General features: G+C 39.6%; 1 protein-coding gene across 1 annotated transcript; it reads right to left on the bottom strand.

Annotated features, from left to right (window-relative positions):
• Nucleotides 1-3,101: 3,101 nt before the first annotated feature.
• RIPK2 (receptor interacting serine/threonine kinase 2) lies at nt 3,102-25,151 on the bottom strand. Its single transcript, XM_082752764.1, has 11 exons — nt 24,855-25,151; nt 21,745-21,898; nt 20,480-20,635; nt 18,097-18,254; nt 15,242-15,291; nt 14,761-14,922; nt 11,622-11,707; nt 11,375-11,464; nt 10,618-10,723; nt 6,186-6,365; nt 3,102-4,468 (listed from the first exon to the last, which is right to left on the bottom strand). Exons 1-11 carry the CDS (start codon nt 25,043-25,045, stop codon nt 4,143-4,145), a joined length of 1,659 nt encoding a protein of 552 aa, XP_082608890.1. The 5' UTR covers nt 25,046-25,151; the 3' UTR covers nt 3,102-4,142.
• Between the last annotated feature and the right edge of the window lie 587 nt (nt 25,152-25,738).

Genomic DNA, 25,738 nt, shown 5'->3' with positions numbered 1-25,738 from the left:
AGTGGTCACAGCCTGGAGTCTGCTGGAGTTCAAGAAGCACTTGGACAACACTCTCAGACACATGGTCTGATTTTTGTGTGGTCCTGTGTGGAGCCAGGAGTTGGACTTGATGACATTTTTGGGTCTCTTCAATTTCATGATAGTCCATGATTCTAAGAACACAAATTATTCATTAGAATTAAAACTGAAGATGACTGCAGACAGTTGAAGCAGTTACAATAGTAATGGGCTAGGTGCTAAAAAAGTACATGAAATATATAATGGTAAGAAGTACAAAATAATTTGTCTTTTGTTTCCTTCTTTTCCAATGTGCGTATAAAAAGGCTGTCCAAGAACTAGTACTACTCAGAGGAAAGCTCTCATTGTCAGTAAGAATAGCATTCTGAAACAGCAGCAGCATTCCTCCTTGGGAGTGAGAAAGCTGAAAAAGCTCTTAGGAATTACTAGTGAAGAGGTAAGGAGTGCACAGAATGCTGTTGTTCAATGGCAGAGCATGTGTGTGTGTCTGTGTGTGTAAATCAATCAATCAGCTAGCTTTTCAAACAGCAGTCTTCCTGAGCGCTTGCAACCATTTCACGCACAGACCTGGGTCCCACTGAGCACAACTGTAGCAAACACACCAGACTTGGATTTCCTGAGGAAGCTGTGCGTGAACTGCATGACTGTGCCTGGCTCTTGGGCCATCCCTGTATATGCTGCTGCAGTCAAAATCAGTGCTGTGTTCCAGCGGCACAGAAACTCTGTTCCTCTTTCATACTGCGGGAATTAAACAACAGAATCATCAGAGGCAGACTTTGACTTATTAACTTTCATGTCTAATCGTCACTTCCATACACCCTTCAAACACCCTGCATGGCTTGGGCACACAGACTTCACCTCCCTTTCCCCATGCCTACCCCAAAGCTTTCTCCCTACCCTTCTGTATCCCTCTAGTCCAGAGTGCGGCTGCCCCCTCCTCTACCTCGCTCTTGATGAAATCTGCACATGCGTAACGTGTCAGAGAAGGCAGGTTGATGGATCCTACTTCCTCAGGGAGGAGGCCTCATGGTCCAAGGAAAGAGGAGGGAGATAGAAAACGGCTCAGTAAGTGGCCTCAGGGCTTCTTTGGAGTGCTGAGCTTTGGCCAGAACAACACTCACAAACCTATAGATGCACATACATTTAGGATTGGGGGTAGAAAATTACTTTTTCTGCAGCTGTGTCACCTCCAGGTGATTGCACACGAAGGGGGCAGCCCACAGTGATTACAGGAGCATGACAGCCCCATTCCTCAACCTAATGCTGTAGGCCAGACCTATTGTTGTTATTATTAACTGACTCCAACCCTATTCCCTACTGACAGGCAAGGGGCAGAAGCAGGAAGAGACCTCGGAAAGCAGTAGGACACTCGTTTCACTCAGCTGGGTGTCTTACCTGTTGGTCCTCATCTTCCATGTCTAACATTTCCTCTGCACTATGAAGAGATTGGAGGGAAAGCAGCTAATGCAGGTGGTTGGCAGTACCCGGAATGGCTTTAGGATCTGTCCCATCCTTCCAGGGCTCCATCCATACATCAGCAATGTTGAATCAGCAGCTCCCCAGGTGCTGACAGAAAAGCTGCAGCAGGCATACAGGAAAGCTGCAGAGCATGTCAGAGCATAGGTGCAAGAGTAGTACCAAGAAGAAGTAGGAGCAAAAATCACAAATTCGGAACAGAGCCTGCCAGCTTGCACACAGACAGTTGCTGCCTTTTTTAAAAAATTATTATTTTAAAGTAAGTCCTGCTGACATTATCATGTATTGTGCACAGCATGGAGAGCTATGAAGCACAACATCTCTCATATGCTCAAGTTTTGCAGGGGCAAAGCACTGTGGCATTGATCTGAGCCAGAGGTTGCAATCATTTGCAAGAGGCATTCATACTGTTTTTTTTTTTTTTTTTTTTGGGGGGGGGGGGAGAAATGGGAAGGAGGTACAGACCCTGACCCCTCCAGCTGTGTAGATGTATGAGACATCAGGTGATAGATACATGGCAGGACAATGAGCGCCCTGGCTTATCTTTTGGCATAGCAGGACTGTCTTTATCTTCTTACACACAATTTAAAAAAGTTTGCAATTCATGCAGACCCTACTACAAGCACAATGTACCAGCTTGTAAAAAGGTACTGACATAAAAGCTTCTGTTTTTCTAGTTACTAAAACTGCAATTCAGGAAAGCTCTTAATACACATCAGATTTTAGATTTTTCTAAGCAGCAGGATTTTGCTACCTTCCATGAATCAAATCTTTCTTTGGGCACTAGTAATAATGAGAAAATATGGCTGAGAGTGTGATGTGCAATGAAATGAGCAGGTCTGGCACCAAATTCCAAATGGCAAGGCTGGTAGCATTCCTCAGAGCCTGTTCTTGCTAGACATCATTGGGTCAGCTCTACAAAAAAGCACACCCATTCACTGCACTATTGACCTGTTCTCAGCTATCTAGCTAGAATTTTAGTCTTCAGAAGGAAGCATGATAAAACGTAAACTCACAGCTTATGCCAAAAACTTACTTAAATTGCAAAACTTCATTTCCACCCAATAATTTATACATCATACTTGTGAAGTTAATCACAAGAGTAAGTTAACTTCAGTAAGTTAAGATAAATATTGGAAAAAAAAGTAAGCTAAAAAAAGTAAGCTAATGGCAACCAACAATGCTGAAAACACTGAGGCCTGAATCATACTGAAATGGAGCAGACCTCAAACCTTCATTGGTTTACAATTTAGGACTTCTCATTTATCTGCCCCTTTTTATGAGGGGTAGATTTTAGCTTTCTTGCACCAGATGCTTGGATTTTCCCAGATTTTATAGTAGTGACAGTATTTGAAATTATTTATTAGTGCCTGTAAAAATCATTTGCCTGTGCTGTGTTCTGGCAAATTAAAATCATTTTATTTTACAGGATTTAAAGCCATCAAGGTAATGAATTTTTAATAAATAAATAATAAAACCAATACATACCTTTTGCTCTCAGGTTGCCTAACTTGCGTCTCAACATGTTAGCGCCATCCTTGAGACATAAAAGGTTAACAGAGATGTTGTCCAGAGAAGATTAATGCAGCTCAGGGTACAGCATCTACCCCTCAACAGTTGAGCACTTTGCTTCTGCTGCAACACTGGAGAGGCTCACGTACATCATTTCCAGCCTGCCAGCACAGTGCACGTTTGTGGTATTTGTACAGAACTGAACTACTGCTCATCATGTAAACATGAAAAACAAAATTGAATTAGAAGTTTGATCCAGCAGCACGAACAAGAAATACGTACACAAAACCATGACTGTAAGTGAGGCTTTAACTTAGGGTTCCCTTGTACAAGGTGGATGTGGATCTTAACATACTCTAATTTCAAGAGGAATTTAAGCGGGTGTAACCAAATAATATAAGGTTCGAGCTCCACCCTTTCTAATGTATCAGTTCTTAGGACAATGACGATCAGCACAAGGTGTTCCTTGCCCTGGGGCTCCTCTTTGGATTCACATCCTTCTTTTGCAGTGGTCTGAATTACCCTGTCAACAAAATAGGGAAAACAAAACAATAATAGAAATCCTGTAAAAATACAAATGTAAACTTCTACCCACCTACCACTCCTCACAGGTATCTTGGGAGGAATACTCAGTATAGCTGGAAGAAGATTTATTTACAAACACAGTATACAAGCCTGAAAATAGAGCACCTAGTTTTTTCCCCCCATCTACAGGAAAGATCAGACAGAGGGAAGACAACCAATACCGAGTTAAGATGTCTCAGTCCTGTGAGATGATAGGAAAAGCTATGTATAAACAGAAAATATGATATGTATAAGTATTAAATATGTAAAACAGGGATCATTTAATGATTTTACTTTGTCACATATAAACACAATACTTGTATGAATTCAGTCAACAAATGTCAAGTGTTCAGCTTTCTGGCTGCACTCCAACTGATTCAATTGGCAACTCACCAAATGCAGCCTAGATGAAAAGTCTAGTGTCTTTTCCGAGACTCTACAAAGATATAGTAAAGATAAAGCAGTACAGTTATAAAACTTCTAAATAGAAACGATGGTTGTGTATTAAGAAATATTCACAGGGCTTCAAAAAAAAAAAACAAAAAAAAAAAAAACCAAAACACCGAACAGACTTAAAGATGCAGTCTTAGAGAATTAGATACAATGTCTGGATAAGGTTGAAGTCCTAGCTGTTTGTTGTCTTTCAACTTTTGTATTATAATTCTGGCAAATTCCTCTCCGTGGCTATCTGAGGTATCGAGTAGTTGTCGGACTTTTGATGTCCTTGTTGGTTTGGTGCTTATAAGTTCATAGTCTTCTTTCATGAGTAAAAATCTTGATAGAAGAGCATCCAGTGACTGATTCAAACATGCTTCGGTCATCTGATCAATAATTTCTTCTCTTTTACTTTGGATCCATTGATGAGCTACATTCTGTTGCATTGTCTCCAGAACAAAATCTGAGATTAAGGAGGATTAAAAAAAAAAAAAAAAAAAAAGATTAATATTTTCACACTTCTTGTTAATAAATAGTGCCATAAAACACAGAACGAGCTGAAGGAGAGCTGGTAAAAAGCTTTTTTTTTTTTTGATTAGATATTCACTTAATTATTATCTTACATTCCACATTTAAAATGTTGTGAGTTGCCAAATTTGCTGGTTAGAATATAATTTTTATTCCAAATCACAGAATAATTTAAGTTGGAAGGAACCCTCACCTGGTCCAATGTTCTACTCAAAGCTACCCAAAAATAAGTCAGGTGTCTCAGGGCCTCCTCTGGGTGAATTTTGAGCACCTCCAAAAATGGAACTTCTATAGACATAGACAAACTATTCTAGTGTTTGACCCAATTTGGTAATAAAAAGAGAGAGGTGCTAACTTAGCTTCAATAAAAATCCCTCTGGGAAGTGTACTGAAAAAGCCTGTGTAGCTTCCAGCATATATTCCTCAAGTTGAGGATTTATACAGTGAAAAGGTACAGATCCTCATATTCCCAGGAGTCCCCCACCACAGTGGATCCAAGATTCTGTGCAGAAGGCTGCAGAAAGCTTTGTCTCTTCCCTTGACATTTTTCAATTGTTTCTGGTTTACTCTCAGAAAATAATTTTTAAGTAAATGCGTCCAGATAACCCACTCACAGTCTCAGTCAATGTGTTTTCCAGTCTCAAGTGCCCACAGTAATCCTAACTACTCTTAGTGTTATATGGATGAGAACCCCTACGCTGATAAATGCCTGCCCCACATCTGTCTGTGAATTCAGACAACCTCTCATACCCCTATTCCTTTCCTCTAGTTTCACAGGTGAAAAGGCTTAATGAAACAAAGCACATGCCACTTCTTATAAGAAGTTATAAGCTCCATTTGAAGCAAATTTAAAGGAAATAGTTTAGGTCATGACAGACTGCTAGAAGTATGAGGCATTTAAAACTGACTTACAGAATTGTCAAGATTTGGATGAATTTAGACGGCTTCAAAAAAAGCACTTCACATTTCAATGTGGAACTTTATTAGCAATTGTAAGTTTCAGCAGGGGGATGATGCGGCAGATCTTTATAAAATTCCACGTTATTGTGTGGCTCATAAAAAGTTCTCTGAATAACTTATCAGGTATTAGTTTCTTTTTGTTATCACTCTTTTGGAAGCACACTTTTTGCAGTTACTTGACGCACACGAAAACTATCCAGTGTATCTCAACTAACACAAAAGATTGTTAAAGGTGAGATGCTGCTTCTATTTGCCCCAGTGTTACTAGGCAGAGTGGCAGGCCTAAAAAGTGGCCGTGGCAGGCCATGAGATTAAAAAAAAAAAAAAAAAAAAAAAAAGCTAGAGTTTAATTTTTTTCTTCTTTATTCTGCTGGATTGTAGCACTGCTACAGCAGTAGGGGAAAGGAGAAACAACATTAATAAAGAGAATGCTCCCAAGGCAGCAGGAATTAAGTTTGCTTAAAATGAAAGGAAAAAAACTAGGAACTACAGCTACATCTTCTATGCCACAATTTACATTATTTTTACTTATTCTGTAATAGAAGGCTACAAGGACAGAATCACTTGCATTCTTGATTTGCAGCATGCTTTGTTTGCATTTTACAGATGAACACCAGTTCCAGTTTCCAATTCATACATGCATATATTCAATATTGCTATAGGACTTAGAATTAAACCAGTGTTTGCTGTACCTGAAGGAATTGGTGATGTCCGCGGCATAGATGATGAGGAATTTGAGGGAACTGAAATACTCTTGTCAGATGAGGGAAGGTAACTGTATGGGTGCACAAAAACCTTGGCACTTTGAGTTACGGAGAGATTTTCATCCACGCTCTGACAGCTGAGAGAGTGTAGACTACCAGAATCTCCATCTTAGGAAAGAAGAAAAAAAAGCTGTAATACTTCTACATTCGTTATGCTTGCAAAATACAATATTTAGAGCAATTCTATAGCACAAATTGTAAACAACCTAACATCATTTCAAATACAGCACACTATTCCTTCAACTCAGCCTCTCAGCACATTCATCTCCCTTGTCTTTTACCAGGGCTTGTGTTTTTGGGGGTCTTGTTTTATTTTCAAAGAACACAGAGAATAACTCCAGTAGATGTGAACTGTCAAAGCTCTGATGGACAGAAATTTGATGTGGGGACTATAAGAACAGAGTAATTCCTGAAGTGTTTGCAAAGAAGTCTGAGTCAGCATGAAAGCTGACTAATTTATTTTTATGAAGTTTGGTAGTGTAACAAAAGTGGAAAGATTAGAAATGATTCAGGTGGAGGGAAAGAAAATGAAGACCAATGAAGACATTCAGTGGAATGTGAATGGAAGGTTTTGATAGTCTGATGAAACAGCATATGATATCAAGAAAGCTTTGTGTAAAATTTTTGAGAAAAGGGAAAGAAGGATTTTTATCAGGTGGGGAACATAGTTTCTACTTTTGGATTTTAATTGAAGAAAAAAAGATGATGATGGATACAAAAGCAGCAGTTGGAGAGAAGAGATGACAAACAGCTGATCAGAAACAAATTACAGGGCATATACCCCATTCTGCACAGTTTTCATTACAGACTTCCACAGTCTCACTTGACAAAGAGCTTTGGCGATGTGAACTAAGAAAAAGATACTGATATAAGAATTCATGAAATCATTTAATAAGATGTCGCTCAATGCGCAATTTGGGATTTATGGTTATATAACAAATGTGGGACTCTGAAGGTGTATGCTTAGATGGGAATGTTGACCTGTCGCTGTAAAGAGCGGGAATAGGAAAATGTGAAAAATACACTAATTATTTAAACAGAACTAAAACTCATGATTCTAAGTGGACTAGAATTCACAGTAGCTAGTATTTTATTTCGTGAAAGACAAAGAAAGTAAGCAGGGCAGAACTATGTACTGAGATGTGATATATCAGCTGCCTGAATGAGAAATTATAAGGAGAGAACTGATATGAGAAAAAAACTTCAGAAAAGGATTTTAAAAAGTTCTGCAGGGCTAGATTGTTCTAGATCTCTAGGCAAACACATATCTCTAATAACAGAATAACAGTAGAGACAAAACTACTGGAATTGTACCAGTATGAGAGAATGACCCTGACCAGCAACCACAGCTTAAAACAGAAGAAAAAACATGCTAATGAAGTTTGCCAATGTTATTTAGAAAGAACAGGCTAACCTAGGTTATTCAGAAAGAACCTACTTGTACACAGAAGTAAAAGCAGTGGAAATTCAGTAGCAAAAAATATGAGATCTAGCTTCAAGCAGTGCCTGGTGATTTGCAATTGATGTGAGGGGAAAAAAAAAAGAGGTAATTATTCTGTAACAGAGGACAATGTGAGAAAAGAAATTCTAACATATATTAAGCAAAGTTTCTATTTCAGACAGAAAATAGTTGTTACACCTCTTTTATAATATTAAGTACAGAGGTCAGGTAGCTGTCTTAGTTTAGTAATTTAAGTTAGAAGATGCACAGAAAGTACTAGCAGGATACAATGATAATGAAGTGTTTTATTTTACAAAAGGACTTCAGAAGTGTTTATCCTGTTTATCTACTAAAACAAAGTGTAGTAAGAGATTACTCTCTACATTGGAAGTAAAATGGGAAAAGAGGGAAAGAACTATTTAAACCTAAAGCAGTACTCAAGAACACATGTGTATAAGCTGACTAGAAAAAAGGCTATTGGGCAAAGTAATAACATACACTTTTACTGGCAAATTGATTGGTTTATAAATGTTGTTCTATGAAATGAATACCTGCAATTATAAAAGAATGAACTTGAAGGCCCAGGAGGTACTTTCTAGACACCATACCAAACTTATGTACATGTAGGTCTTCAAATTCTAAGAGTGACTAGGAAGTTGTAGATGGAAACATAATTTCGTTTTCAGAACATACCAGTGCAGAAGCAAGTCATAAAATGAGATGCTGCTCCTGTCAGTATCTGTTTATATGGATGCATGGTTTGAAGGCATTATATAATTTTAGAATACAGAAGATGTCCCACTTGGAAGGGACCTTCAAAGATCATCAAATCAAAGTGCCAGACCACTTCAAGGCTAACCAAAAGTTAAAGCACACAAATAAAAGCATTGTCTCTTGAACACTGACAAGCATGGGGCATCATCCACCTCTCTAGGAAGCCTGTTCCAGTTTTTGACCACGCTCAAGGTAAAGAAATTTTTCTTAATTTGAACCAATCCAAACCTTCCCTGGCAGAGCTTTGTGCCTCTCCCACTCATCCTGTAATTGGCTCACAGAGGGAAGAGACCAGCAGCCCCCTTCCCTCCCCACTTCCCTTCCTCAGGAAGTTGCAGAGAGCAATAAGGTCGCATCTTGGCCTCCTTTTCTTCAGACTAAACAACCCAAGTGTCCTCAGCCTCTCCGCACAGGACTTGCCTTCAAGCCCTTCTACCAGCTCTTGTTGCCCTTCTCTGGATGTTCAAGTACCTTAACATCCTTTTTATATATGTGGGCACATTCATCATCTGCAATATAAAACCTCATTCCTGAAAGGAGAGAATACCATGTTCCCAAAAACGCTCAGTAGAATCCTAGAACAATAGATGAATTCCTTGAATGAAATAAAGAGACCTGCTTAGATTTGCAGTTAGCATGCTCGCCTGAACATGAGCCAGCAATGTGCCCAGGTGGCCAAGAAGGCCAACAGCACCCTGGATCAGGAATAGTGTAGCCAGCAGGACCAGGGAGGTGATTGCCCCCTTGTACTCAGCTCTGGTGAGGCCGCACCTCAAGTACTGTGTTCAGTTTTGGGCCCCTCACTACAAGAGGGACATTGGGGCCCTGGAATGTGTCTAGAGAAGGGCTACAAAGCTGGTGAAGGTCCTGGAACACAAGTCCAGTGAGGAGCAGCTGAGGGAACTGGACATGTTTAGCATGGAGAAAAGCAGGCTCAGGGAAGACCTTACTGCTCTCTGCAACTACATGAGCGTTGGCCTCTTCTCACAGGTAACTAGTGATAGGACTAGAGGGAATGGCCCCAAGTTGCTCTATCAAAATACATTGGGTTTGAACAGCCATTTTCACAATTCCATTGATTCTAATTGCTGTTAGAAAATAGGGGTTTTGTAGCTACAGGCATTACAGTATCTCTACACACATACAGCAACATCTAAGCAGTAACTCTATAAAGGACCACCAACTGATCAGTCAGTTTAATTGTACCACCACAGTCGATCTCCACAGGAAAATTTGGCAACTTAGAACAAAACCCAGCAGCAACGAGGGCTGACATTTACCATTATGGTCAAGTATTGAAATGGGCTGCCCAGGAAAGCGGTGGAGTCCCCATTCCTGAAGGTATTTAAGAGATGTAAAGACATGGCACTAAGGGACATGGGTCTTGGTAGAATATCTCCAGTTTTGCAGTGTCCCAGCACACTTTTTGATACTCTATAGCAGTACAGTTAATCGTCTCGTCTGCTTTCATACCAATGGTCCCCACAAAGCCAAAGGATGCCCTATTCTTTTGGAATATAAGTTTACTTTCTTTCAAAACCTAAATGCAGTTTTAATTTCATGATGTATTGCTATTCAATCTGAGTTCAAGAGCTTTTTTCTGGCTTCTGATGTCAGCAAAACCTCAAAACTGAATTTTGCCTAGGAATTTTGCCAACTTTTAGTTGGCAGAGGTGATAAATACAAAAGATACATGTATGTGCAGACACTTTTGCAAGCCAATCTCTTTAATAAAGCCTTTTTACTGATTGAATGAGAAATGATCTGGAGGTTGGGCTGTATTAGAAACTTTCAGTTTACTCAGCTTTAAGAGCAGCTCACAATATTTAGCCTTTTTATATTTAGAAGTACTTTACAAATGATTAACTAAACTGCCAAGATGAAGAGACAAGCAAATGCTATTGCTGTGATCATGGCCCTGAAAAGGAAAACTAGTGCTGTGAGGATTTGTCAAGTGACAGGAACATAAAATCAGAGCTAAAATACATTAGTTTTTCAGCCAGAGTACTAAGTTGACAGTAATAAAATACGTCTCTTTTCTGATATAAACAGATATCCAATAATCTACTACGCAAATTCAGTGTCACAAAGGGAGCATAAAGCTGTGATGGCAAATTAAGTTTATATGAAGTCATGAGCATCTACCTGATGAGAGGATATTATACTTGGGAATAGACTTGAGTCTTGATATATCTGGAGAGATACTTCGAAGGGGAAGTGCATCACAGTGTATGGAGGCAGAACATGTTTCCTGAAACAATTCCAGTTACACAATGAAAATTAATACATTTAATAAATAAATGTACATTAAATAAATAAAAAGATGCAATGATTTACCAAGTACCTCCTCATCACTCTTTTCCCTATTCTCTAAATACTCAATAGACAGCACAATTAGAATACACTACGACAAAAGAAATATATGTAATCCTAATACTTCTGTTTTTCCAGAGCAGACAGCAATTTTGTGTATGAGTTTAACTATTAGTAAGAATCAAAAGAAACAGCACTAAGAACCAAAATTTACAAACAAATCCATATGACCCTATGTAAGCAAGCTACACAGAGGTGTAAGGAAGCAGAAGACAATCACTCGCAGACGCTGTGCTGGATTCATCCTGGAGCAGATAGATGCTTTTTCCACACTTAGAGGATATACCAGATGTACCCTTCTTTTTTCTGCTTATTGAGCCTTTCCTATCTTCACTTATATGGCTGTGTACATGACGCATCCCAGCTCAGTGAACACATTTTACACCTTTCCTGACTGCACAAGAAAGTAAACTGCAAAACCATCCCCCTCCCCCGACCCTTACTAAGATATCCGCCTTCGAAGCTCTCAGGATTTTTAATGATTTTGACATACCAGGGAAGGTCCAAATTCAACATGCAAAATATTTACCTCTTGGGGATTCAGAGGTATATTTAGAGATGTTTTCTCCACATCTGTTTTCTTTCCACTCTTGTGAATACATTGCGATTCATACTGTGACTGAAAGAGATGTTTTTACTTGTATTAAGTTTCTGATCTGTTTAAGCTTGATACAGGACTAGTTGAATAATAATGGACATTATATTTCGTTTAGCAAAGAAAAGCAGAAGTTGCCAATTTATTTTACCAACTCATGACTGTAACAAAAGCTACTTACCTTTGATCTCTTTAAGAGAATTACTGCTTCCAGCATAGCAATTTCATCAAACGTTCTCAGGACTGGTTCAAGGTCTATTAAACACTCTAAACAAAGAAACAATGATTTGCTGAATGATTTAATATGGAAGTCTTCATATTGCTAAAACTGCTTCCTTATATTTGTAAAACTTATTTCTTTATTGATACATACCAAGCTACACATGATACTAAACAGAAGTTTCTTGCTTTCACCTGTTACAACAGTTTTGTATCACTAAAACCAATCCTGATTTGGCCACCTCAGCAGCCTGGATTCGGGACTGTCCCAGAGTCCAAGTCTTGCATTCCTGGAATGGACAGAGTGATGGATTTGCTGTTTAGAGCTTAGTGATATGGTTTAGTGGAGGACTTGTTAGTGTTAGGTCAGAGGTTGGACTAGGTGATCTTGCAGGTCTCTTCCAACCTTGATGATTCTGTGATTTCAAGACAGACCCAACAAGCTTGATCTGTTAAATGGGACCAAAACGTGCAAGACCTCAGAACAAGTTGTTCTACTCCCATCCGAGTAGTGGTACAAAGAATTATGAGGAAAAAAAAAAACACAAATCAAACAACAAAACACCACAGCAATATTCAGAAAAGATGCTGTGATGGAAGACCAGAGGAAATGGTGATAGTCAAAGCACTGACCTACCACATCCAGTGAATCCAAGTGATAGCGTCTGCATGCTCACTAAAGGCAGTAAATCACAGAAGCTAACATCATCTGTCTGCATAGGGAGCCACATGACAATTCAATAAGCAAGTGACAATACGTGCAATGCTCCCTTGTCTTTCAGTGCTGAAAGATTTGTGAAATTAAGTATTTCAAATTTGAGGATGACTACTATACAAACATCTCTGAGACTGGGCAAGTATAACAAGATGTCAGTGAAGGGGGACAGCATGTAACAACTACTGCATTTCTATAAACTCCACCGATTCACCAAAACCCATCTGCAGTACTAGAAATACATTACACTGCATTCTTATTAATGTATTTTTATTTTTTATTACAGTTTTACCATACTCCTCCCACATTAAGTGTTTTTCACTGGCAGCTTCAAGACATTAATTCAGTAGTGGGATTCTTATTCTCTTGTGTCAGCTAACACTGAGTCTAGAGGCTTGGCATGCCATTTTCCGCACTGAGGTACAAGGATTGTTAATTTTTATTGATTTTAATTAAAGTGCAGGTTTCAAGACTGCAGAATCAACAGAATTACAGACCTGTGCAGAAACATGACGATAAATCCTTGTCCCTTCTTTATATGGGTAACAGTTAGGTTAACCAAGCTTTTCTATTTAAAGTTTATTTTAAAAAGTAGGGCTTGGGTGTTTCTTTTTCCCCTGTTTTATTGTAATTGCAAAATTTCCCAATCAGTGAGCTTTACTTCCCTTAATTTTGCAACAGTTTTGTAACTTCCTCTTTCTTTTTATGATAGTAAAGTAGAGGAAAAGCAATGTATGTTTCTTTCAAAGACCATCTTACTACAGGCGCTGCACTAATAACAGAGCCGAAGACAGCTCATGCTGTAGTCATATCCTAGGTAATTATCCCTTCTGTGTGACCACAGACTTCGGCTGCTATTTTATTTTGGGTATGTGACAGAGGAAAGCAAGAATATCTACGTAAATGCTATGATTTGTTCTTTCTGATTTTAGAAAACATTATAAGTTGGTTTATTTACTTGGAAAAAAATCCACAATTTAAAATTATACAAACCAGATACACAACAAAATACACTAACCTTTCGTAACGTTCTTAATGCAAAAACAAAAATCGTTTTAAAGAGGACATGTAATTAATTCAAACTTTGAAAATAAAGATACTCAATTTGTTTGGCTGTGTGTCTTTTTTTTTCTTCAGCCAAGCTGATCCATAAAAGTGAAGTTATGGACATTTCTTGTTGAGCTGTCTGACCAGCAATTTTCTAATACTTTCCAATTCAAAGGAATTATGCCGACTAAGGTTTTAAAAATAACAAACTTCTATTCATCAAATCTTCAAGTGAAACATTAAGATTGCTGTCCTGCTTGTAAAATAAAATAAAAATTTAGAAAAAAAATAGAGGTATTTCAGATGGGAGTCATTGCATTTTCAACCTAAGCAGTGAGAAACTCAAAATAAAGGATTGCTTAATCCAGAGCTCTTTGTGCTGTTTTACACTTGAATACTTTTAGTAACTCTCATATTGTATTTCTTTTGTCTCTCCACAGTGATCCAGCATTCCCTGCATAATTAGGATTGCATTTTCAAAAGAAGTAGGAAGGCACTTCTTAAAGCACACTCAAATTAAACAAGCACAGCTGGGCAGCTGCTTGAACCACTGCTAGCTTTACTACAATGATATATGTGACTACACCAACCTGGTAATGACTTTCAGCCAGTTCTCATGGATTACCTTTATGTAACGGCCAAACAAGAGCCAAAAGTCACCAAAAAATTAGGCAGCTTTTCACGTAAGGGGAGTAAATCTGGACCCAACATACACCAATCATGCCAGTTAAGCATAACAAACCTGGGGTTGCTATATCAAAACTGAACTTATTCAGTTCATATACCATGCCACTCTAATCTCTGCAAGCTTGCCCTTCAATCTTAGGTTCTAAATTTCGAAATTTGCTGTAGAAAGGCTGCAAGTATCTATATTTAATCTCATAGACAAAAAGCTAAGCAGAGGAAATATGAAAAGAGAACATTACATGTGTGGCATCAACCTGCTCCTTCTGAATATGGGAGGCGGAAGAATCAAAGATAAAGTCCCAGTGACAAAGATTTATACATGCAAACACAAGGTGAAGGCACTACAGCTCATCTGATGAGCAGAAGTAGTAAACCATGCTACCTTTTCCTACAGGAAAATTAGAGACAGCAAATGCAGGAGACTCTAACTAACAACTCAATTTTACTGCACATGTAGCTCCATTCACAAATTTGTTTATAGGCATAATGGAAGCAGACAAGTATCCTATCCCATGCAACGTGACTGTGCAGATGCATCTTTTGTCATCTTTACCATTTCCCTCTCGAGACTATAACCTTGCTCTGTTAGTACCACGTGAGACAGAAATCTGCCAATTTAAAACTATTTCCTCATTACTCAAGACAAACTTACTTAAGAATGATGGTCTTTCATCCGGGTTTTGTGCCCATCCACTTACTATCAATCTTATGACGAAAGCTCGATGAGGAATGTCCATTGATAAGCTTTCTTCACTTAAGTCTAGTCGCTGTCCTTGTGACACACTATACATTATCTGCAAGGGGTTTATAACTTCTGTCAAAATAGACATCGTGCATTCATTAGAAATATATGCAATATAAATAGCTTACTATAGGAGGGAAAGTTTAGATTTCAGCCATAGTATTTACAGTTCACCAAAATAAGGCTATGTTTTTTTTATTTAAGAAAAGTATTTTGAATTTATTAAATCAACACAAATTGGAAGAACAACACAAGGATGTTCTTCAACAGTCTTACAACCTGGATTATTACGAAGTAACCCCTAAAACGTATAAGCTCCCAGGTACCCAGGTGTCAGGTTTAGCCTTCACACAAGGCCAGAAAAATAAATTACAGGAAAAGATGGCCTTACCTTCAAAAGGCTGTTTCCTTGACATCACTTCCCACATAATAATTGCATAACTGTTTAAAGTGTAAAAAGTATGGAAGATATTATTTTAGATTGTCTACACTGATAAAACAATGTACTCAGCTTAGTATTTTATTAGAAACATTTCACTAAAATGATCCTGCATGGAACAAACTGGTCTGCCTGCTGATAAATACAATGATGCCCCAAACCTATGCAAACAAGCAGGAATTCTAATCAATGACTTCAGCTGGAACTAGTCAATAATTTTCAAGTACAGAAAAGCTACAAGGCAAAGCTACATGCCAGCCTCAGCCATTCTGTGAAGACTATTTTGAATGATAGCAAGACTGAACGCATATCTGCTCATTCAAACCAGTGATATTCTGTTTCATTCACATCAATGGGCCAGTGCATACAAATCTGCTCCATTTTTAGTAGACTAGTTACTCTCTTCAGTCGTCAGGACATATTAATATAAAGGCAATTCTAAAGAAGTTTTTAACTTAAATTAGATTATTTAAGTGCAACAGTGACATAAGTTATATATAAAAAAAAAATAAATAAAAATCAATGCAGGTAAAACAAGTGAAAAAAATAAAAATAATGTAAAGAAAACAAATCTGGCTTTTCTGTATAAAATAATCTTTTAAAATTAGTAATTCTAAGCCTAAAGTGAGGAAGCAGTATTTTTGCTCAAGAGTGTCATTTCCAATGTCAAACATACTTATAAAGCTACCTTCTCAACCAAAGTTTCGCATCATGTTTAAAAATTTTAAACATTTATTTAAAAAAAAATGTAGATCTGAAATTGTAAAGCTTAATATTTAAAAAATGTAATCAAATTTCCATAGAAGCAGTTTTACAAAAATCGTAAGAAAAAAATGATACAATGCAAAGAATTATGTTTGAGTAAACATTCTTTTTAACTGCTGAAATAACTTTACACGAAGACAGTATCTTCCTAGATCACCAAGAAGTACCAAATTTTGGATGCGGGCTATATTTAACTTCCTTGAAATTTAACAACTGCCACCTAGGCAAAAATGAAAAAAATTAAGAATGAAATAACTGAAGCTTAAAGTCAGTTGTTTAAACTAAGCTTTCCTAACTACTTATTCCATTCACAGTGCTTTGTTTTCAACGTCAATAATAATTTCAATAACTCTCAATAAGAGCAGTCCTCCTTGTCAGAAAGGCTGCTTTTGATGCAGTCCTGAGAAATTCATGCAGGCTGATTTATTTGTCATGGCAAATTATTACTTGTAAAGGTTAATACTGCTTGGACGCTTTTTCTTTGAACATTTTTTTTTTCCTTTAGAAAGATCACAAATTTGCTTTAATATATCACCAACATTATTTTATCCGCTGTAGTCTATTAATCAGACACCCAGCCTTCCATTCAATTTGGAATCTCTCTATAATGAAAGGTTATTCTCTCTGTTCTGTAACACCACAGCATACCAATTCTTGCTGATATTCCCTTTACTGTATTCATGCTCTCCTTTCTTATTTCTGCTTCACAGCACTTCCTTCTGACCCTGGGCACATTCTGACCCGGGTGATATTCCTGTTGGTCATTTCCTTCACTGGCTCTTTACCTTCACATTTTCCTGCCTTGAACTTCTATCTGTTTTCCCTATGCTTTCTTACTTTCTCTCTCCTCAAATAATCTCTTTTCTTCTTAACAGTTTTCTAAGATCTCCTTACCTTTTATCTCTTATTTTTTTCCCACTCATTTGTTATTCTTCTGCCTGCAACTTTTTTTTCCTAACATTTATCTTCCTCATCTCCACTCCCTCATTAATACACAATCCGTACTTTCAAATCCTCTAAAATCAGAAGCTAGATTAGATAAACTTCACACTGCTACTTCTTTCTCCATAATACATTGGTATTCCTTTTCAATGTCTAGGGTGAGGAAAGCAGAATGTCAAAGAACTTTGTGTGCTCCTCAAGAGTAAAGGGATAATTTAAAGAAATAATGGTCTCTCTGGATGTCACTAAGTCCCTCCGAGGCTGATTTATCTTCCACCAAAACACAACCGTCACAGATAGCTGAAACTAAAGATGGTAAAGCACAACACAGATGGACTTTGTCACAGTGGTATGCCTCTTCATACCTCCTAAATCTCCATCTGTGTATGATAATTCCTTCCACAATTGCTCAAATAACCTTTGAGCTCTCTGAACCTCTTCAAATTAGCTGATCATAACTCTTAATATCCTAAAAGCCATTTCTGTTCTTAAACAGGTAGCCACCACTCTGCTACTTTCAGCTATGACTCAGAACTGACTGAAACAAATCTACCAGAACAATCATAAAGTAAGCTACTCCTTAAGTAGATCTCTATTTGGAGATAGTGAGAGACAGGAGATCACTACACTTCCTTCAACCCCATTACCCTGTTTTTTCTACCCCCTTTCAAAACAAACAAACAAACAAACAACATTTTTCTTCTTTCCTCCAAGTACATTTTGCCAATATGTTAATTGATACACACAAATTACAAAGGCATGTTAATCAAAGTAATGGAGTGAACATCTTTTTCCTCCCTACATTGCCTGCATGTATATACTCTCATTCAAAGGAACCAGTCTCCTCTGTCTCTTTACACAGCTTAAGCTCTCTTTCTAGTTTAAGCTCTGGAGTATTACACTTCTCACAGCGTTTCCTAGAGAAATGGGTGATCAACAATTCCACCTACCAATTGATTATTTTTTTCCTGATTCATTTTGCTTAGACTCTTTCAACATCACTGAAAATAATAAAATTGCTGAGAACATGTTAAAACTTAATTTCAGCAACTCAGATTTGATTCAGATTGCAAAGTCCCCTTGAGGACAGCACGGGTTACCTGTAGATATCGTGTTTCACACTTGCCCGGGTTTTCTGACTGGGATTGTAATCTTCAGGTGGCATATAGATGATGGTCCCTCCTTCTGGCAAGGAAGTTTCACTGCGTGATTGCGACATGGATATGACACGCCATTTTGACATGCCAAAATCTGCAATCTGGAAAGAACAGAGCAGCTGTTCTAAGAAATGGATTTATCTGTTAACCCTTGTTACAAATTCCTCAAATACACCTGAAAGAACAGCTTGTTTAAAATCCTTAACCTGACACATAAAAAGTATGTGGCTGTCTTAACAACAGGAAACACCCGCTCCAGTGCAGAAAACATTCCCAGTTCATGACTCACACTATTCCTACAGCACTGCCCTGTCCTGTTGTTCTTTTAAGGATGGATTCACGTCTCTGTGGCTGGGGAAATCTATGGTGGAAGCCTGAGCTATATGAAAATCACTTTCTTTCACGGAAAATAAGCAAACCAAAAGACACTATTTCCAGCTCAGTGGCTGTCTTGATTGCACAAAGTTAATAAAGGTCATAATAGCTCTGTGCAACTTAGCCTGCACATATCCCAGGACAATTGCTTGTATGAAGCAATTTTAGGACAGCCCACCTCATCCCCAGAACTATGAAGCATTAATCTCAGATTAACAAATTCGGTATTCTGAAATTCAGTGCTGCAAAAAGTCACCAAATATTCTGTTTATTGTGACCTCTGGGGCCATCCCAAAATAGTCTCCTTGTCCCTTTCTGCAGAGTTTACAGTACAACTACATCAAGAATTAACTGACTTAGTTAACACTCCCAGACATCCACCAGGCAGGATGTCAGACCAGGTTACAGGCAGGGAGATGCACAGCCAGAAGAATAAGACTGCTGGTGGACCTGCAGTGTTCAGCATACAAGGGAGAAAGATATGTATGTAGGCAGCAATGAGCTCTGGACTTGCCCAGCATTTGTATCAGAGCAAAATAATTTTCAGAGATGCCTGTGTGAGCAATTAACGTAATAGAAATAATCTTTCTGGAGAGTATAAACAATGCCCTTGTTTTCTTTACAACTCATGCACTGAACTTGCTGTTACAGGTCAGGTTATCTTGTTCATTCAGTTGATCTGATACAGTTGGAAGCACTCTATGAATGGTGTTGCTTTTATACACATACAATACTTTTCCTATTTAGAACATGTGACTTCCTTTTTTGCAATTCTTGCCAGCTGTCCTAAATTAGAGAACTGTGCTTCAGCCCAAAAAAACCTTTCTTCCAATTACTCTAGCAAAGCAACTGTTTATATGTGGTCAGGCAGTGAACCAGACCGCACCAGTGCTGCTAGATTATAAAAAAAACAAAAGCGTGGATTACTTGGGCCAGTTCCCGGTCAGGTTTATCAGGAAGCTCTAGAGATGGTGACACTGGCACAGCTGAGTGGGAGGAGGTATGAGCTGCTGAGGGCGTGAGTGAAGAGAATGCTGCGTAAGCTGCCTTGCTGCCAAGGAAAATGTCTTTGCAAGGGAGAAAGAAGAAAATCAACACTGCATCTTTGATCTTTGCTCAAATGACCGATGGATTCCTTTCATGTTAACTGAAGCAGTAGCCATTCAAGATTAAATTAAGTGTAATGTATCTTATTTCTTGTGTACATGAATAGTACATTCTACCAGTGTAAAAAACAGAGGATCTGAAGGGAAAACAAAGCTTAATTTTTTGTTATTTTCATTAACAGAAGACCTCTTGCAATTATAGAATCACCTAACCGTTTTGTTAGAAGTACTTTTAGTCTCTTTTTCACATCATGGCAATAATATTTTGAAAGACAGAATGCAAGTTTTAAACTCATTACTTCTTCATGTATGTTTGCTTGTTCTAGCAGCATCAAAAGACCCATCTCAGCATGTTCAGATTTTGAAGTAGTTTTACATGTTCTTACACTACACTAACAAAATAAACGTGCATTTTGAATGATAAGCATCAAATGGTGTTAACATTAGAGTTTGTTTTTTCTGACCTCGAGAACTAACCTGCCTAAGCATGTCAAAACTTTCTATTTTCTACTCAGAAAGGGCCAGACATAGCTACCCGTGGGAGGCTGTCATCAGAAAGTGTTGCCACTATTGAGTAACACTGCTATAGTGGAAGCAGCACATATTCTGGAGTTCTAGTCTGTGTTTAGATGGATCAGAAATCCACACTTGAACAAAACAGAGCTTTCCAAAGAATTTGTAAGTTCTTTCTGCAAAGATAAAAATCAAACATCTGGCATACAGCTATGTCCCTTCTGCATGGCGACAACCCCACTCTTCTCCCTCAAAGTAATTAAATTCTCAAAGCAATTAAACACTTCTGCTCATTCTGGATGCTGAAAAACATAAGAATTAAATAACTCTACCTTGACATGAAACTCATCATCCAGCAAAATATTCTGGGTTTTCAAGTCATGGTGCAGCAATGGAGGATTCATGTTGTGCAAATAGTTTACTCCCAAAGCAATTTCATAAAGAATGCGGTATCTCAGGCACCAGGGAACGTCGGGATACATATCTTTCTGCCAAAATAAAACCACAAAACCAGAATATAATCCTCTGTTCTGATCTGACAAGATAACACAAAGGCTTTCATAATAATAAGAAAGTGAGTTGGACAAGCAGTAATCTTTTAAAACATATATTACATTAACTGCACATTGATACTGGCTAGCTGTTAAAACAAATACATAAATATTAATCATGCATGTTATGATGTTACACTTCCAATCCCCTAACATTCATACAGTTCATGACTGCTATACATAATTTGTATATAGGACATTTACCGCATTACTCATAATTACTCATATGGAAATATGAGTTACAAATGAACTGTACGAAACCTGTAAACCATGGCCTATGAGTACTGCACAAAGAAAGACACAAATCATACCTGTTACTAACATTTGGGGAAAAAAAAAAGTGGTGAAACTAACCACAAAACACTGCATTTGGAAATATAAGTACAGCAAAAAAGCGGGGAAACTCAAATCTTAAAAGTTACCTAAACACTATTGTATTTGTGTAAAATACAGAGCTGAGCTCTTTAAGGCATAGGCAGGTACTGATTAAGGGTACAGAAGGGATTGCGGTGCTATTGATACACAGCTGCAGTAGCTTTACATTAACTTGGACCAGACTAATTGCAGCAGCTGAGTTCATTTCAGCACAGGAGAAATTACTCCTGAGAGTAAGACCTGGTAGAAATATCTGTATCTGTTTAGATTAGCAATATTTGACTTCTATAAACATTTTTTCTTTTTTTAAATAAAGATTTAAATTCAGGAAACAAAGTAATCTTTTTGTGATATTTACCCTGTCAACGGCTCTGAAAGCCAGATTAAAGTAAGCACAAGTATTTCAGCTTCTAACTACAGAATAACTGAGATATTAAACATGAATATACACAATAATTCATCATTTAGCCTGTTGTAGATTACAGCATTACAGGAAAAAGTGCAATATAAATAAAGACTACTGAGTTTGGTCGCCCTTTGGGGGTACAGGAAGTCCATCTGATTTGAAGTATTACTAATAATAAACTTTACTACACTACTTCCCTTAAGTATGGAAATCACAGTCTATTTAAAACAATCAGGGACAATTTAATGACTTTGAGTACACTTACCCCATGTAAAAGCTCGTTTAGTGATCCATTAGTCATGTACTCCGTTACTATCCCAAGAAATTCAGGCTCATTGCAAATTCCCAAAATTGGCAGAATGTAACTAAACCTGGCTTTGTGCAGTATCTCTGCTTCTTTTAGAAGGTGGTTTCTATCACTTAAATAAAAAGAAAATAAAAGAAACAAAGAAAGAAGGTTACCATACCATTGCTAGGAAACTCCAACCAAATGTAAGCTTCCCTATATTCTGTTTAAAAAAAAAATAAATTTATCTATATGCAGCAGCACCACCACCTTTCAGTATTGTTTCTGCACTGTGCTTTGATAACAAGATGCTTGCTATAAGACAACTCAGAATCTGCAAATACCAAACAACTTCCCTACTTTTGCTCTTCTATACAAGTATCTCTATTTCCACAACACATTTCACCCATGTTTCCAGTAAATAAGGATACAGTCAGAACTCCAGCTGGCACCATCCTGAGCAACCAGAACAGGAACAACCAACTACACCTGTCCTGTTTTACTGTCCGTCTTCAGACAGTGAGTGTCCACTATGGCCCACTATTTACCTCCTACAGAGTAGAGATCTTAATCTCATGAGTTTCCAGTATTTTAACTTAGAGGACGCTGGTGTGCACTAAAACAATACTGGTTAAAGGGATACACCTTTACCTTCTGAAGGAAAAGGAAGGACCAGCTATATTATGTTTTTGTGTAAATTGTTCCTTCAAATTTGGCTCCTGTTTTGAATTGCCCTCTGGAAAAAAAACACTGATTGCATGGGGGGCAGAAAGAGACCAACACCTGAATTTGGTGGTGTGAATACCCTTTGTTATTGCCAGATCTCCTCACAGGTGTGAATTTGATGCATCTTTACAACTTCAGACATTGTAGCATATGGTATGTGAGGGTCAAGTTATATTAAAAAATAAGTGTGCTTCTATCTCTGCAAATGGAAAAAAAATATATATTTTTTTTCCATATTTTATATTTCAAATCATACTATATCTCGAATTGTATATTATAACTCAGAGAACATATATCTCAAACATACCACAGTGAGCATACTCAGACCACGAAGGAGCCTAAGAAAAAAATAATAAAAGATTTAGACTTTACACTAATGGGGGCTGGTACAGGTACAAGTACACATGCAGGATAACCAAACATGGGACTTTTACAGCACATCTAAGACTGAGCCGTTGGATGAGCCAGCCTGATTCAGCAGCTGTATGGCTGTACTGGGACAAGGCGGCATCCAAGCCAAGTCCATGCCCATCAGGACTCAGCACAGCACCCTACTGACCTGGTGATACGGCTCCCAGGTGAGAGCTGCCTTGTGCCCATCCAGCTCAGAGCACAGACCGACAGGTCCAAAGGGATGTGGACTGCTCAGTGTAGATGTAGCCCTCGCAAAGAAAAGGCCTTCAGAGTATATGGGGAAAAATGGAAGCCTAGAGAACTAAAGCCTGCTGCTTTTATGACAGCGAAAGTTAGAATTTAGTGGTATGTTAAATCAAGTCTGCTTGTTGGTCCTGGTTTTTGTGATGGAAAAAAGCTTCTATTTTGGGAAACTCTAGGTAGCGATCAAAGTAAGAAGTCAGTCTTCAGGAAAAGCATGGGACAAAACACATGGCTCCCTCCCTCTCTCTCTCTAGTAAAAAATAGGTTTGAGAAAAATTAGGGGTTTTCCCAGACCATGAGGCATCCCATCTGCATGGGATTCTGCTGTAACCGGGAAAGGAGTTGCAACACACGGAGGTTTATTCCTGCGCCTCTACGTCACTTCACCTTTGCCTGCTCCATACCAGAGGGGCATTGAGCAATGCCTAAACCAGCAGGAGCCCACAGCGGCTCCCAGGCTGCCTTGCTGTTGGGCAGGTCGCACGCCAAATTCTGCGATACGCAGCACAGGCTTCCTGGTTGGAAGGATTAACTGCACCGTCAACTCTCTGGCCTTCCGTTCTCACGGCAGCTTTTTCAGGATGGTATGTTACACTGCCTACAGTACAACCCACAACTTACTCGCTGCAGAGACACAGAGCAGGTTTACTGCAGCTTTTGGTTATTCTTACGGTACTTCTGAGCTTTGTATGGTATATGGTTGTTAACTGAGTGGTTTTGATTACCCTGGTTGCCCTTTTTTGTCAAGTTTTCACAGGTTAGATGTCACACTGATCTAGATCCCAGCAAGGCTAAAAGTAATATTTACTGTTTTCTCCCAAGTGAGTTCAGAGAACGAATACTGCATTTCTGATTTGTGGGGATATAAGACTACATTTACATTAATGAAAATGAAACCAGTAAACTTAACAACAGCACAATGCTTCTGCTTAAAAACATAACTGAGATTTCGCTTCATTCTAGCAAGATTTCAGAGGTAAAGCCTGTGCATTACACACACCTGGGAAATAAGTTGTTCTAAGCCATCTAACCTCGTGTTTCATATTTTAGCATATTGAGTCACAGGACTAGAAGTCTTCTGGGCTAGCTTGTAACCTTTCCAAAAACCAAACCCCAAAAATTTGTTAACTGAGGAACAGCCGACATGTTTTTACACCCACATCCCACAGGTTTAAGTGTGCAAGCTCACAAGCACACACGTACACCCGTGTGTCTCAGCCACCTATCTGCCTGACACCGGATCAAAAAAACCTGAGGCAGCAAAGATGAAAGACACCTATAGAAAAAACAGGAGGCTACACCCTAAGGAGAGGCAAACTAGCATCGATACGGTTCAAAAATGGCATTATAGAGAGTGAAGGAGGCAGGAACAGCTGGAAAGCTGCTCCCTGCTGCTGGGGTGACAGCTCGGCCATAAACGCGCTGCCACCTGACCCCCGGGAAAAGGGAACGCGATCGCTACCAGCTGACGACCCAGTGAAAACCAGCAGTATGTAGGGGTCTACAAACCCGATATTTAACATTACGGCGAGACCTGGGGCGAAATCACCACCACCCCCTTCAGCACCCCAAGGGGAGGAAGCAACGGGGCCACCCCACGCCCCCCCCACCGCCCGGGCTGGGGCGGCCCCGCCGCTCCCCCCATGTCCCTCCGGACCCTCCCCAAATCCCCCCAACCCCCGGCACCCCCCTGGCCGCCCCGCTACCTGTCCAGCAGCGGCCCCTGCAGGCACTTGAGGGCCACCGGGACCCTCCAGTCGGCGTGCCGGGCGGCCGACACGGTGCCGTAGGCGCCGCGGCTGAGGAAGCGCAGGTCGGGCAGCTTGCTGGAGGGGACGGCGGGCAGGGAGCAGCTGATGGCGCCCGCCCGGACACCGCCGCCCTCCCCGCCGCTCATCCTCGGCCGGTTCCAGGGCCGGGGCCGGCTCCGTGCTGCTCGTGGGGTGCCGGGGGCGGCCACGCCGTGTCTCGGCCGGCAGCTTGCGGAGCCCACAGCGCCCCAGCACGGCCGCCCCGGCTCGTCTCGCCGCCCTTCCCCGCCTCCCCCCACACCCCGGCCCGCCTCCCCGCCGAGGAGCGGCTTCCCCTAGGAGAGCGGCCAGGCCCCTCCGCGGGGATTTATCGCGACAGCGGCGATACAAGGAGAGGCACAGCCGAAATCTCCAGAAAGCCATTGCCGGCCGTGCCCGCGCGGTTTGAGGTAACCTGACGTGAGGGTTAGCGGGAAGGTGCTGCACGGCTCGGGCACCGAGTCACGTTTTTCGTTAAAAGTGATTTATTTCCCCAAAGGAGGGGTGGTTTCACAGCCACCCTTCTAACAGGGTGAGCGGAGCCGATGCCTCGCCTTAACGTGGATGGACCTCGGGCTGTGTGTGGCTCTCACCTGCCCTCTTCTAGCCCCATAGTGGATAGGGAGCAGAGAACAAGGGAGAGAAGCCAAGTTTTCAGGCTGTGATACTGGGTGATATGTCACAGTGTGCGGATGGAGGCATGGCAATTATTTCTCAGTTCTCTATTTAGGCCTAGAGCCCATAGAGTTGTAGAATCACAGAACAGCTTGGGTTGGAAGGGACCTTAAAGATCCCCTATT

This window comes from Aythya marila (assembly GCF_965140915.1).
Source record: "Aythya marila genome assembly, chromosome: 2".
Lineage (NCBI taxonomy): Eukaryota > Metazoa > Chordata > Aves > Anseriformes > Anatidae > Aythya > Aythya marila.
The sequence above is the reverse complement of the archived record's forward strand: the minus strand, read 5'-3'. Positions and strand labels throughout refer to the sequence as shown.